This window comes from Apostichopus japonicus, chromosome 22 (genome assembly GCF_037975245.1).
Source record: "Apostichopus japonicus isolate 1M-3 chromosome 22, ASM3797524v1, whole genome shotgun sequence".
Lineage (NCBI taxonomy): Eukaryota > Metazoa > Echinodermata > Holothuroidea > Aspidochirotida > Stichopodidae > Apostichopus > Apostichopus japonicus.
The window spans coordinates 16029288-16044236 of record NC_092582.1 but is presented as its reverse complement, the minus strand read 5'-3'; the positions used below and the strand labels follow the sequence as shown (position 1 = coordinate 16044236).

Here is a 14949-nt window from a genome sequence, read left to right as displayed (position 1 = left end):
CCACTTCACCTTCTCCCCTGACCTACAGACTACCCCCAATCTTTACTGACTCATCTGCATTGTTCCTACATATTACCATGCACACATTTCGTGCACGCATGTTTCATGCACATATGTTTCACAAAGTTTCCAAACATGGGTGAAGTTAACAAGTAAGCATCTAACAGACTGCTCAATCCGAGTCTATTGTAGCTCCTTTTGCAATAGACACTGAAAAATGCGATCAGTTTGCAACTACCTGTTCTATACCTCAAATTGATCCTCAAGTAACTCCAAACCAGATAAAAGTGGGTTTTGTGTATGGGACTAGTAGGGGCGGGAGGAGGAGGTAGGGACTCGTTTGTCTCAAAGTTACAAACTCCTGATCTTTTAAGCACAAATTCTGATGATTTTCGGAGAGCATTAACTTTCCAAATTTTCTCCCCGAAGATGTCCACGAAAGGAAAAGGAAAATATCCAAGAAAATCCTCAAATCCAGGTGAATTGAGCAACAGAAGTCTGCATTCAGGTGACAGTACATGTATAGTACATAAGCCAATGGTGGTAAAATCTCCCTGTTAGGACAACTGTACATCCAAAAACACAGGATGCCTATACTGCACACCCTAATACCATTACAGAAAAATTACAAAAACTCAACTGGAAATCGTAAGATCTGATAAAGAGATCTCCCTCAAACTTTTAACACAGTTTTAAACTTTAAACAAGGAAAATGGCCATCCTAACTTTCACGAGTCAATAATTTCACATGTATATTAAACATCCTTCTTGAGAGCTTATATTATAAGTCTAATTGAAAAAAAGAAATTATCCAAGATGAAATTCAAAAACAAAAACATCTGCACTGCATTGTTCAAGTCTGTCAACTGCCAAATAATGCCGGGATGTATACTGCTATTACACGATTTTGAAGTGTGAAAAACAGAATAATGGGCTGCACCCTTCTGAGACCAATAATTACACAGACTTTATTGTGCAGAGCGTTAACTTCAAGAGAGCTGTTCTTCAGTTTCCGTATGCTGAATGAAGGTACACAGTACATAGTACACAGTAAGTGACTAATGATCAAAGGTCTTTTGATGTACAATCAGTCCCATCATCAAGTCAGTAAACACTAGAAGACCTAATTGTCTTAAATCCAAATAACCCTCAAAACAAATAAACTTGACATGTTAACTTCTCACTTCCTACTGTATGCACAATCCATTGAAACATTCCCAAAAGTACCGGTTTGGAAGTGTTTTGAAGGACAAGGACAGGCTTGCCTCTCTCCTCACAACATTAGCATTCTCAACCTATCATAGTGAACTGGTAACCTCTTTTTAACACTGTACACCCTTGCATGAGATAAGTATACCAGTCAATGACCTTTCTATTAAATCATTGAATCACCCAAACTGTCTGGAAATGTTGTTTCTAAGTGGACTTTGTTATCAATTTGAATGAAATTTTACACCGGGTTTTTATCAAGATAAAATAAATTTTAGTGTTCACCTTCATATTAATCAGAACATAACATACATAAATTCATGCATTTTGGAGGCTTAAAAGAGATCTTCACAAAAGTTCAAAATGTCATTCATAGATAGAACATCTCAGATAAACTTATAAGAAATCTGACAGAGGGGCGATTGTTGTGCCATTCAGAGCTGAGCTGCTTTGGAAATGGATTTATCTCACAATTCTACATGATACAAAAAGGAATGTTTCATTCATATGTAGTGTGACAAATACACAAAGGGAGCCTATAGCTATGTACAGCAAAGATATTGTAAGTTGAGAGTACATAGGACACATGTGATGGAATGGCTTTAGCTAACGATTCAACTGATCAATGATACCAAAACTGAATATTTCATATCAATGTGTAGTGTGACATATACAGTTCATTATTAAGGTGGCCTAGCTAAAGAAAGTATGAAACATTGTAAATTGTGAGGAGATGCTGTAGGTCACATGTGATGTAAATTGATGCTAAAAGTGCTCACCAATACACAATTCTACACCTAGTTTTACAACCATTTTAATATCACGTGAGTTTGACCATACTGTACATGCCTGAGTGTACCCACAAGGAAGCAATGCTGTGAAGCAATAATTCAAAAGCTATAGAATCGTGTATCACCAACAAACACACCATTGCAAAGCCCAAGAAACATTCATTCCTGTATATACCAAAACTGATAACTCGGAAAGTAAGCTTGCGGGAGAGGAAATTTGTAACCATGTATTAAACAGGATGCATTACACTGTAATTAGTAATGCACAATACTCAGAATACATAACATATATTAATCAGTTGTAGTATGACATAATTTGTGACTTTTCCACAGATTTTAATCATTAAGTGACATGACATGTTGATGTTCTAATTTAACTAAATTACTTACAATGGGTGACTTTGCATATTCAGTGTAAAATTGATATGTATTCTTAAAGGCATTGATTGATTGATTGATTGATTGATCGATCGATCGATTGAGGTCAATGGTGAATCAAGTAACAAAAGATTACAAAATCTGTAGTTAAGCAATTCCTTTCAGTTAACAATAATTACCTGCAGAGCTGGCAATTGAATCTAAATGCATGGCATTCTTGCATGTAAGAGAACGAATAAGGGAAACCTACTGTAAATGGTTGCAGGCGCACACACATATTAGCTACTATCTGAGCACACTTGAACTGGGTGCAACACCTCGCTTGGCCAAGAAATCTTTATCTGTAGTCTAACCATGGAACAGACCCCGAGATTTGGATCCCATGATTGGCTATAGGAGTATACAGGGAGGATCAGGCCAGTACCATGTGGTTAAATTTGTCTTAGAAGCGGTGTTTACCTTTCACTTCCCTTCACATTGTTGTTTGCTACATTGTGCATTATTTCACACAATAGAAGTAGATATTTGTAGCAGTGATGCAAATCACAGGGATTGTGTTTTTTTCCTGTCTTTCGATTCTTTCAAATAAACAGACCTAAACTTCCCCATTCATTGATTGGGAGGGAGCGAGCAAGGGAGTCTGTCTGATAACAAGCACAGAGTCTAATGTAAACACTGGGAGGTTTCAAAATCAAATTTAACTTTGTTTTAATGCTGTCCACCATGCAAGCACCAGTCTGCTATATATATAATGTACCCTCTATGTCACAACCGCTAAACCGGATTCTATGGAGTGCATGTACATCAGTTCAACTCTGTACAATTACTAGAATGATACAGTCAACGAACTTCTAATTAATGATACAGCTTTCTTGTTGGCACTTTGGATGGTAGAATAAGAAGGAAGGGCATTGACCGGAGGAGCCGGTCATAGGGGGCCCACAGTGTTAAAAGGTTCCCAGTTCGTTCTAGACACGGTAGAAGGAGGTGCTAAGGTTGTGGGGAGACAGGTAAGCGAGGAACAAAGTAAATTAGTTCAACTCTGTACAGTCACTAGAATGATACGGTGCGTGGAACTTCTCATTTATGATACAGCTTCGTTCTTGAACTTATCAACTTTTACAAAACACATATATGACAAAATGCTTCCACAATAGTTCCTTTCATCGTTGACAACCATCTACATATATAAATATATAATATTGGAACTAAGTGACAACCAGAGACGCGGTCCAGTGACTCTACACAGTAGCTTACTGTATAGATTCATTCATAGACTGAATAACAAATAGTTACAGTGACACAGCCATTTCACAGTTATTCCAAAACTTACTGGTTTGGATATTTACGAGTGACGAGCTTACCTGTCTCCTCACAACCTTAGCACTTCATTCTACTGTGCCTATAAAGTCTTGGTAAAATAATAACACTGTGCGCCCTCTATGACCGGGCCCCCCCCGGTCACTCCTCCTTTTTCATTCTACCATTAAAGTGTCTACACGCAAAAATTCTTGTGGAAGTTTCCCTTGAATTTTGTCTTGGATTTCTTTATACGATCGTTGGAATTTCCTTTCATTCGGATTCTGTGGAGTTTTGCAGTCCTTTCCAGACCGATAAGTATCCTTTTTGTTGAAAGGGAGGGTTTTGGGGACTGTTTTCTCAGTGCGTTTCCGCCTTCGGGCGTTTTTTGTGCGGGGGTAGCAGTTCCGCGAACTGCTTAGGTTCCCGCCATTTTCCTCCCCCACGCTATAGGCGTGTTGTTTCATGTAATTTCATGTTCATAGCATGTTTACTCGTTATTATTTTCCTCTTCTATATATATTGCTCTCTCACGTTCTTTTCAGCTTGTATTGATTGTTGTTAGGCCACTTCGTAGCGTTTGTATTTACCGTTGCTAGGTTACGCTACGTTCCACCTATTCTCTGTTAGCATGTTCCTCCCCCTGATTATCTCCCGTTCTCTTGTTAGCTTCATTGGCTTTCATTTTTAAGCTCTAAGAATTATACCTCCTTGACTCGAGAGTTTTACAGCATGTCTCGTAACCAGCTGAAGTGTGTCAGCTGCTCGATGTTTCGGCCAGGCAGAGCCTGGGACGAGCACGACCTATGCCCCAAGTGCAGATCCTGCACCAGACGGGACCCCTGCCTGGTCTGTATAAAATTCTCGCCGACCCAGTGGCAGGAGATTTTTGCGTGTAGACACTTTAATGGTAGAATGAAAAAGGAGGAGTGACCGGGGGGGGCCCGGTCATAGAGGGCGCACAGTGTTATTATTTTACCAAGACTTTATAGGCACAGTAGAATGAAGTGCTAAGGTTGTGAGGAGACAGGTAAGCGAGGAGCGAAGTAAATTTGACATTTCTATCTGTAAGAATATATGACACTGAACACATAGGGAAGCCATTTCCTTGTGTATTTTCTATTCAAACTGATCTATTACACATCTTTACTACAATGCATGTATACTACCCAAATGCATTGAGCTTCTTTTCAAGTTCAGGCCTAAATTAACCCTTTTCTTAAGTTAAGCGTGGGAACAATGGTAGCCTACAGTATGTTAACTTTAGTCAAAGTCTGAAACTCTGTCAAGTACATTTAACCTTTAACAGTTACAGATTTTTTTTCCAGACCTTTAAGCATGTCATGTCATTGACTTAAATTGTATACCAATTACCAACCATGTGAAAAAATGTATATATTTTGTAATATTTCAAGTGTTTCTGTCTTCCCAGCATTAAAAGTTTATTTACAAGTCCATGAATGGAATATCACCATGCTCATTTGCATAACAACAGTTTATGATTTAGAAAATGTAACTGACCTTTGAAAAGTACAGTACCATATACTGCATATTTACCAAGGGCGTAGGAACCGGGGGGAGGCTGGGGGGCGCCAGCCCCCCAGTGAAAAATATGGAGGGGCGGAAGTATCATTCCGCCCCCCCGCTTCGCAAGTCAGAAAACCCCTTTTTCATTTCCAAATGAGAAAAAACATTTGGAACACCAAATTGCATCTAAGGCCAGGTGAAAATGCAAAATTTACAAAATGGAGTGGGTGTTGAAGTGTGCTATATTGCACCAAATTGCATCTGAGGCCACCTGGAAATACAAAAAATTCCAAAGGGGAGGGGGACACCCCCACCCTTAGACCCCTCCCCCAGGCCGGCCATCAGTCTTCAGCCCCCCCCCCACTCAAAAGTACCTTCCTACGCCACTGATATTTACAATTAGTACGGATACTGTATGTATATATTCTGTGGTTATTCTGTGAAATAGGTTTAGCTCTCCACTAATGTTTACATAGACTCTAGACAATAAACAATTAAAACAGTGGGAAAACTTGCACAGTACTGTACTAAATGCATAATCCATCCGACATACAGTACTGTATTGTGTATATTGAGCAGTTCTTCCTGGCACTCAACTTATCCCTACTCTCTCTTACAACCTTAATAACAGCAACTTAAAATAATTTGCTCATGTTCTTGATAGGATACTGTCCTACATCTCCTTCCCTCTGTGTACCTCTTGTGTACAGACTTGTAATAGCTACAGTATAGATATCTGCTCCAATATGAAGTACTGTAGTCATACAGTAGGGTTAGGAATATTGTTAAAACCTAATTCTTAAAAAAAAAAAAAAAATTTTCCTCAAGGCTCTTTCATATTGAACCATCTCTTATTGTAACAGTCATGAATTTTCATACGGACATGCACCGACACCCTACAACCAAACAATCCTAGTGCAAGCGACCATCGTTACGTCAATGCCCAATTAAACAGTTTCCTATCAGTATCTATCATCTTATATGCACTCTGCAATAGCTCTGAACATGTAAAAGGTCACGACATGAGGATTCAAACATCCCACAGATCGTGTGTTGCCTTTGTACCAGGATGTGTGTGTGTATTATATTAAAATATATTATATTATATATATTTATAAGAAAGATAAAAATACCCAGATAATTTCACTTTCATCACCTGTTTATTATTCCTCTTCTGCAGGTGTTGATCTTTAATCGTTTTATGTTTATTGCAATTTCAGTTTACTATGCAAAACAAAGATGAAAGGTATACTGTACTGTACAGTAGGTCAATCTTGTACTTATGAGTACAATAGCTTATAAGTATGATAAGTATAATGCAAATTGAATTTCCCATGATGCTGAAAGTATCAGTACAAACTTGTACACATCTCTGAGCAGGATTACCAAGAACGCAATGTCGCACTATACTGTAGCGCTTAGATATTATGTTACTTTTGAAATTGTCTTGAGTACAAATGAGAGTGCAAGGAAGAGTACCAATCCATACTGGGTGAGTACCAGTACAGGTAACTGATACTGCATACTAGGAACTTGAGAACGAGTACAGACTCACAACTGATACAAAATTGAGTAACAATCCATAAAGGAAGAGTATTGAGTACAGGTAACTAATACAGTATGCTAGGAACTGGAGAACGAGTACAGACTCACAACTGATACTAAATTGAGTACCAATCCATAAGGGGCGAGTACCAGTACAGGTAACTAATACAGTATGCTAGGAATGTGAGATCCAGTACAGAATCACAACTGATATTTAATTGAGTAACAATCCATAAGGGGAGAGTATTGAGTACAGGTAACCAATACAGTATGCTAGGAACTGGAGAACGAGTACAGACTCACAACTGATACTAAATTGAGTACCAATCCATAAGGGGCGAGTACCAGTACAGGTAACTAATACAGTGTGCTACTGTAGGAATGTGATATCCAGTACAGAATCACAACTGATATTTAATTGAGTACCAATCCATGAGAGGGAGAGTACCAGTACAGGTAACTAATACAGTATGCTAGGAACTTGAGATCAAGTACAGACTCACAACTGATACTAAATTGAGTACCAATCCATAAGGTGAGAGTACCAGTACAGGTAACTAATACAGTATGCTAGGAACTTGAGAAAAGGTATAGACTCACAACTGATACTTAATTGAGTAGCAATCCATAAGGGGACCATACCAGTAAAGGTAACTGATACAGTATACTAGGAACTTGAGAACGAGTACAGACTCACAACTGATACTAAATTGAGTACCAATCCATAAGGTGAGAGTACCAGTACAGGTAACTAATACAGTATGCTAGGAACTTGAGAAAAGGTATAGACTCACAACTGATACTTAATTGAGTACCAATCCATAAGGGGACCATACCAGTAAAGGTAACTGATACAGTATACTAGGAACTTGAGAACGAGTACAGACTCACAACTGATACTTAATTGAGTACCAATCCATAAGGGGAGAGTACCAGTACAGGTAACTAATACAGTATGCTAGGAACTTGACTGTCATTATATGGCAGCTATGTATGTCACTGAATTTGTTCATGACCGTAAAATTACATCAATATTGGCAGGATATCGATCGATTTAAAATATGCAAACATTTACAAAGAGATCCAAGAATGCCAATTCAAGTGGTACATGTACAATATATATATACGGTACTTTCTCTTCAATTCAGGACATACTGTACATACAAGTATACCAACAGTGCGCTACAAACGTACAGAATGTCAGCAACACATGCCAAAACTATGTCATACTGTAACGTTACATATCGACTACATAGACATTAAACCTACAACAACTATGGTATATACAGCGTTTAATATGTAAATCATTAATCAAGTAAACATAAACTCACCTACAATATCCTCTTCAGTGCTACTACAATTTCCCATCATGCAACCTTGTCTATTAGGACAAGACAATCATCAAGTCATCCCAACGGTTTTCCTCAGCTCACATGTATCATCATGCTTTATATATTCAACTGTACTGAAAGCATGGATATAGTATTGTACCTTATCATCATACAGTATTCATGTATACAGTATAACAATTGTTAAGTAATTACGTTTGAAGTACTGTATAACTGGAGAAGAATTAGAAAAGTGCAGAATGTGAAACTTGGTAAGTTAATGATGCTTGATGCTTAATTAGTTTCATTTACTGTACATACAGGCATTGTATGCAATCAGTTGTTTATGTAATGAAACTGAAAATTCCCAAACTAAGGAGAGTGTCCAAACCCCTTTGACTCCCCCCAACACCCTCCCCCTCCCCACACACACACTGTACATACACACCATATGTGTCAAGCACTGTATAATTGACAAAGAATTAGACCAGTGCAGAATGGGTAACTTGGTAAATGATGCTAAATACTGTACAAAATACATGCAATCAATAGTTAATGTTTATAATGAAACTGAAAGTTCAAAAAAAGTTTTAAAAAAAACAGGGCATTTCTTTTTCAAGACAAAAATTGTAAAAGTTGTAAATGCCAGGTCCTCTTAAGAATGTACAAAATACAGTACAGTATACTAGCTGGCTTTTATCATTTTCACTGTGTACAACATTCTACCTGAGAAATTAGCTTACAATTAGCTTCATATGGAAAGCAGCTCATTGATGAAACCCTTGCTCACATCCTACACACAAGACATCGCCGATGAGCCACGGACGGTCAGTTGGGAATCACTACGGTAAACATAGGCATGAACTGTAATTAATTATAGCACACATGCGACTAAAAAAAATCACCTTAACTACATCCTCTACCTATAATCTGGGTACTACTCTTGCATTTAACAGAGATTTGCACACATCTATGTAAATGTTAGTAAAGTACACATGCAACATGCACAGTACTGCACGTACGTACGTAATTCAGTTTTCATTTTAAAGAGGCTAAAAGTGTCAATTTGATAGTTATATGTACTCTGCTATAACCAGACTCCCTTTATCTTTAATTAAACCGTTCTACATACACTATATATATATATTATACACAAGTGTCCTGTCGTCTTGGGTGATAGAAAACGAAATGACCAAGAAAGATCCCTGGACAAAGAAGGTTACCCTTCTAATTAGCCAGACCGCAACGACCGGTCTCTCGTCGAGACGATGCATTAACTTTCGTCCCCCATCATTTCGTGAGCAGCTTGTAACCGTTAGAGAGGCAGAGAGGTATATGCATATATACTGTTAATATGTGAGTAGCTCCCAGCATGGGTGAAAATTCCAATGAAATAGTTGACTCATCTAAACCATGTACTGACGTCAAATTACTTTCACACTTGGTAGATATATATATAACATCTAACCTATGGCAGTGTATTCTACATATTTACAGCCAATAGTGAAAAGTATGATAATTTACTCTTGGGAGCTGTTAATACATTTTAGGGAATATTAAGTCTCCAGTACTAATGACTCAATCAGGTATTTCCAAAACCAAACATTAACTATCCGGTCACAGGGGGTGTACAGCTGTACTATGAAGGTTATACCAATTCACTCTATGCATGGTACAGTCGGGCGAGAGTGCTAAGGTTATGGGGAGACAGGTAAGCAAAAAGCAATGTACATAAGCTATAGATGATAATTGGGATTTTTCTGCTTTAATGACAATTCCTTATGTACCAAAATATTGTCAGTAAACTGCTAACAATCCCATCAACAGCACTAAGGTTCATTATGGTTTTTCTGTAATTAATAATTTTGTATCCAGATAACCAGAAAATGTTATCAAAAATTTCAAATGAGGACACCGTTTTCTCATTTTCTCATCCAACGAATATGAATTATTTTTTTCATTTCTTCATCACACAAATCAAGTGTTCTGGATATTTTCATTTAGTGATACAGTGTAAAGATCTCATAAACAGCATGTCCAGTACTCTGATTATCTGTAAAAATTGGTAAACTTTTTTAATTTGGGAACTAAATTGTTATAATTGTAAAGAAAAGTCTACGTTGGAAAACTAAACTGTACTGGTCCAGCAAGTGTTCATCTGTCAATGAGATTCCTTTGTCCTATATATAGTACTCCACATGTACAGTATAAATTAATGATTAAAATCAAACCCCCAAATTTCCTTAAATTTGGCAGCATTTTAGAATCAAAGTTTAGTTGTCGGCCATGATACAGTATGCCAACATGTCACTAGCCCTTATTATTATCATAGTCCACAATTCTAGCTGCTTCCAAAAAAATCTTATGATACATATTAAATAAATAAACATAAATTCTGTATGAATCCAAGCTTTGGTGAAATACACGCCGCAATAGATGTGCAGTGGCATGACGCAATAGATCTGTGAACAATTACTGCTCGCATCTCAAGTTCAATAAGACAAGTTCAGTTAAGACATGTAGGCATACAGTTGTACATTGCTCGGCACTGTACATACACGTGTGTACAACAAGTACAGTACAGCATATATGATTATGACAGTAAATGCTGCACAAACCATGTACTACACACAATATTACACAGACAGATGAATCTTGTTTTGCCAAATAACAGCAAATTGATGGAAAGCTAGACATAAGTTTGCAGAAGCAGATTCCCTGAGGCAAAAATCAAGAGATTCTATCGACTTGGCCTCCTCGATCATCGGGCTGAAGAACAAGAAAAAAAACCTGTACGTAGCACGGTCTGCTACTACTACTGATGATGTTTCAAAGAGAATGCATTTAGAGTGAATGAGATGGTTCTTGCGTGGATATCAAAACACTTTATCTTTCTGGACATCTGTGAAATCACTTTACATCCACGTATAGTGGATTAATTAACATGTTTCGCTACATAGCCCTTAAACTCATTACAGAAACCACTAATTAGTGGACAAATACCAAACATGTTAGAAAAGGGGTATCACAATTAAATGTATCTATAGAAAAAATTAATTGGAGTAGCTAATTAAATTTGTCTTATTTCATAATTACAATACCTATAGGAATTTAATAGTGAAAATTTAAATCATTTCTTTGAGTTTTCATTCCCTTGAGGCAGATGTAATTCCAAGTTCCCAACCAATATATTTTTTGTCTAGATGGTAGGGAAGCAATCACACCCAATGAAGCTAAGTATCAATTCTTATTTAATTTAGACAGAGTTTCCAGCAACTGGTATGAAAGATGAAAGTTGAATTTCCAATTCTAAACCTGACAGTGGTACTACAATAATTGTATGAAAAGAAAAAAATCGTTAAACAATAACCCAATTGCATTATAAAATCAATTGTTGAAACAATCACACCATTTTATCATACAAAGGAAAATTATGTTAATCACTGAAGTGGAGGAAACTGGGTGAAAAGTTTTTGAATCACATGCATGGTTGCCTTTATAAGAAAATCTTCAAAGTAATAAAAACAAGGAGGGGGGAGGGGGAAGGGAATCAAGCAACTAAAATGAGATTTAGGAAACAAAAAGCAAATGGCCTACAATATTAGACTGTGATATAAAAGTATGACTTATTTAGACACATAATTAATTTTGATATTTTGCAGACTATTAAAAATCACTGCTAGAAGATAGAATGCATTTAAGGATGTTCCAGCCTTCCAGTTACCTGAATATGGCTCAATAATTTCCTTATCTTTGTACTTTTGGTTTTAATCATCAAATATGTTAGCACAACCTGACACTAAAACATAAAACGAGGGCGTCTTGACAAAACAAAAAACAAACTTAGCTTAATATTTCAAACTTTCATTCTGTCAATTTGTGGTAATCACATTTTGTTCCCAATGTTGCCAGCAGTAGACACAACAGTGCATCAAAGTCAAAACCTTAACTTTTATTATAAAATAACAAAAGTGGTCATCATGTACACAGTAGGTTGCACATATTTCTATGCATCCAGAGGGAAGGCTGCAGTTATCGGCATTTATTACCAAGTCAAACAAAACAATACAAACGCAATCTGGAAGTCCACAAACTTCAGCAAACTTTATGACAGCTATTAAAACAATAACCTAATCGCTCCGTAATGGGCTCCGCTTCCTTACATTTTTCGAAGAAACTATAAATGATAACGAAAGCACTCTTAAACCATTCGTGTCCAATTTGTTCCAATTCTCTTCTTCTTTTGAGCTGCCAATGTGCCACTGATTTTGATGGCAACGCAATGCCCAAGTTCCCATTATGTTCAAGTCGTGTCTAATTCTGCCACATGTACAACAATACTACATACAAGGTAAGTTCCTATTGTAGTGTACATACAATATGGCGAAAAAAACCTCAATATAACAGTGTCCCTTTTCCTGTTCCAAGGGTTTAATCGGGTGAATAGATGACAAAATCACAGGAAGGTGCCTTGCCAAAACTGCCCATAGGACACTCATAAATTGCTTATTTCCATGCTTTTATGCATTATCCTGTTCCTATTGAACAAGATGAGAGAATCAAGGGCAAAGCGTTCTTTCTTGGAAACAACATTCCTACCAATGATATACGGTATTTGATGTTTGAAAATAAACAAAGGTCGACATGAAGGAGAGAGGTGCCGAGGGGATTCGTTTGGCAAATGATTTATTCACATGATTTGCTCGCCAAATTTACTGCCACAATTTGTTACCTTTCCTCGCAACCATAGGCGTAGGAGGCGGGGGGGCTGGGGGGGCTGCAGCCCCCCAACCAAAAATTTTTGTGATAATTCGGGCAATATGCTGAGAATTTTTCGGGCACCTACTGAAAGAAAAATAATTTGCAATGTGTTTTTCAATGGTTTAACTGATATTATTATTATCATTATTATTGTAACGACTTCCCCAATAATTCTAACCAATATGGAAGGGTAATAACACGGAAAATGATTGTATGTTATTGGCATGTGATGTAATAACCGACGAATGCCTTTATGATATGCACATAATTTAGATGTTGACATTTTTTTCGGGCAAGTCGTTACAGCCCCCCAAATCAAAGTAGGCTCCTACGCCTATGCACGCAACACATGCCCCAAAATATGTATCAAAAATGTGGAGAATTTTTCTTCATCAGAAATAGGGCTCATGTCATACTTTTGTTGATCTTCGAAGAAAGAAATTCTTTAATTTCACCTGTAATTTTTTCTGTTTATATTGTTAATGTTTACAAATAACTAAATATGTAAAAGAACACAGATTTAGAACTGTGCATCATATAGATGCCTTACAAGTGCACTTCCCCGCTGATAGATATATACAGTATATACTAGGACTGTACTGTTGGTAAAAACACAATATCTCAGGACTCAAAAAAACAGGTGTGCAGAAGTCTCTTTCTTTTACAATAATTTTTGGGCAAATGCACAGTAAAGTTAGAAGTTTCCCTGACTAGCCTGTTCGGTACAGGTCTTTTAAAGTTAAATCACATGTCATACTGTACAGTAAATGTGTCTCATAATCTCTAACTTGATGCATAGAGAGAGCTAGCTATAAACAAATGTTGTTGTTGTTTTTACAGGTCTACAGGGTAAAATTGCCTCATTTGGCCCTTTAGAAATTCGGGGGTCCACTGACTCCACTCGGACAATGAGTAAAGGAGGTTTACTGTATTTTACGTCTAAACCATACAAAATCATACCAAAGTTCTTAAATGCAATTTTGCAGGTCTGGTCACACTGATCTAATGCTGTGAATCTAACCGGTTGTATCCAACTAGACTACCGTACTGTGGGTACAGTATGTACAGTATACTGTGCAATATATAAACACAGTTATATGGGACTTATGAAAGGTAAGGGAACTATCCATGACTTCACTTCCACACAAGTCAATCAGACCAGTGCAAATTACACACTACCAGTTTTGTACACAAAAGACAAAGCATCTATCAAATGTGTTGTTGATCTTAATATCAAAGTGTTTACCAAGAGTAAACATTATTCATGAGAAACAAATACAAACGAAATAGGTGTGAGAGGTGCAGAAAGGTCTTTTTGAAACTGACTTGAAATTGGGGGGGTGGGGGGTGGTGGGGGGTTAGGGCTATCAGCCTATCATATACATCATACACATATAGTAAGCCTTTGCTATCACAACAGATATGTAATGGACAATCATTAAGAAAGAATTCAGCCGGTAGTACAGTAGGCCCAAGGTCTTGGTACAAATTTGTCTAATGAGGTGTTCCTCCCAACTGTAACATCCGATACTTGGGTCTTCTAACATTAAAGCAGTTATCTCACAATATTAGCTACAGTGACAAACTTTAAACATATTTGGCCTGCTTAACAAGATATTACTGCTCTAGGTAAAAGTGACAAAACAGCTTTTACTCTAGATTTGATGTTGACACTTCAGTTTAAAAAAAATAGATTTGCAAATTTCAGCATTACGGCTAATTGGGTATAACTTAGCCTAGGACTAGGCCGAGGCCAAGTTGAACATTTGAAGACACAGAGTAGTGTGGAGTGAATGGCATGTGTGTGTATACCAAATGGTTTAATTTTGTGTGAAGATCATGAATTTCCTTCATTCTGTTTGCAAAATCTGGGTCTATATGATTTTTCATCTAGTCCACAACATAAATCATGCCTCACATATCATTGATACTTTGATATATGGCATGGTGGACTCATAATTGACGCACTTTTAGGATTTGATTTACGATGTCTATCAACGAAAAATCCAAATCACTCAACTTTATGCAATTTTCATAGGTGCAGCTCCTCAGGAATGTAATAATCTCAAAATATTTATTTTTCAGTGCCTACACAACGTACAATTAAGCAG

At 37.1% G+C, this 14949-nt stretch overlaps 1 protein-coding gene across 2 annotated transcripts in view; it reads right to left on the bottom strand.

Annotated features, from left to right (window-relative positions):
* LOC139964288 (tyrosine-protein kinase ABL1-like) overlaps window positions 1-14949 on the bottom strand; it is a 61206-nt gene that overhangs the window by 44492 nt on the left and 1765 nt on the right. Inside the window, exon 1 of one of the 2 annotated variants that reach the window (XM_071965777.1) lies at window positions 8081-8253. The exons of the other annotated variant lie outside the window; for it this stretch is intronic. Within the exon in view, the coding sequence (XP_071821878.1) occupies window positions 8081-8120 (40 nt within the window). The 5' untranslated portion in view covers window positions 8121-8253. Of the gene's footprint in view, window positions 1-8080; window positions 8254-14949 lie in introns of those variants that run through there. 2 annotated transcript variants of the gene reach the window in all.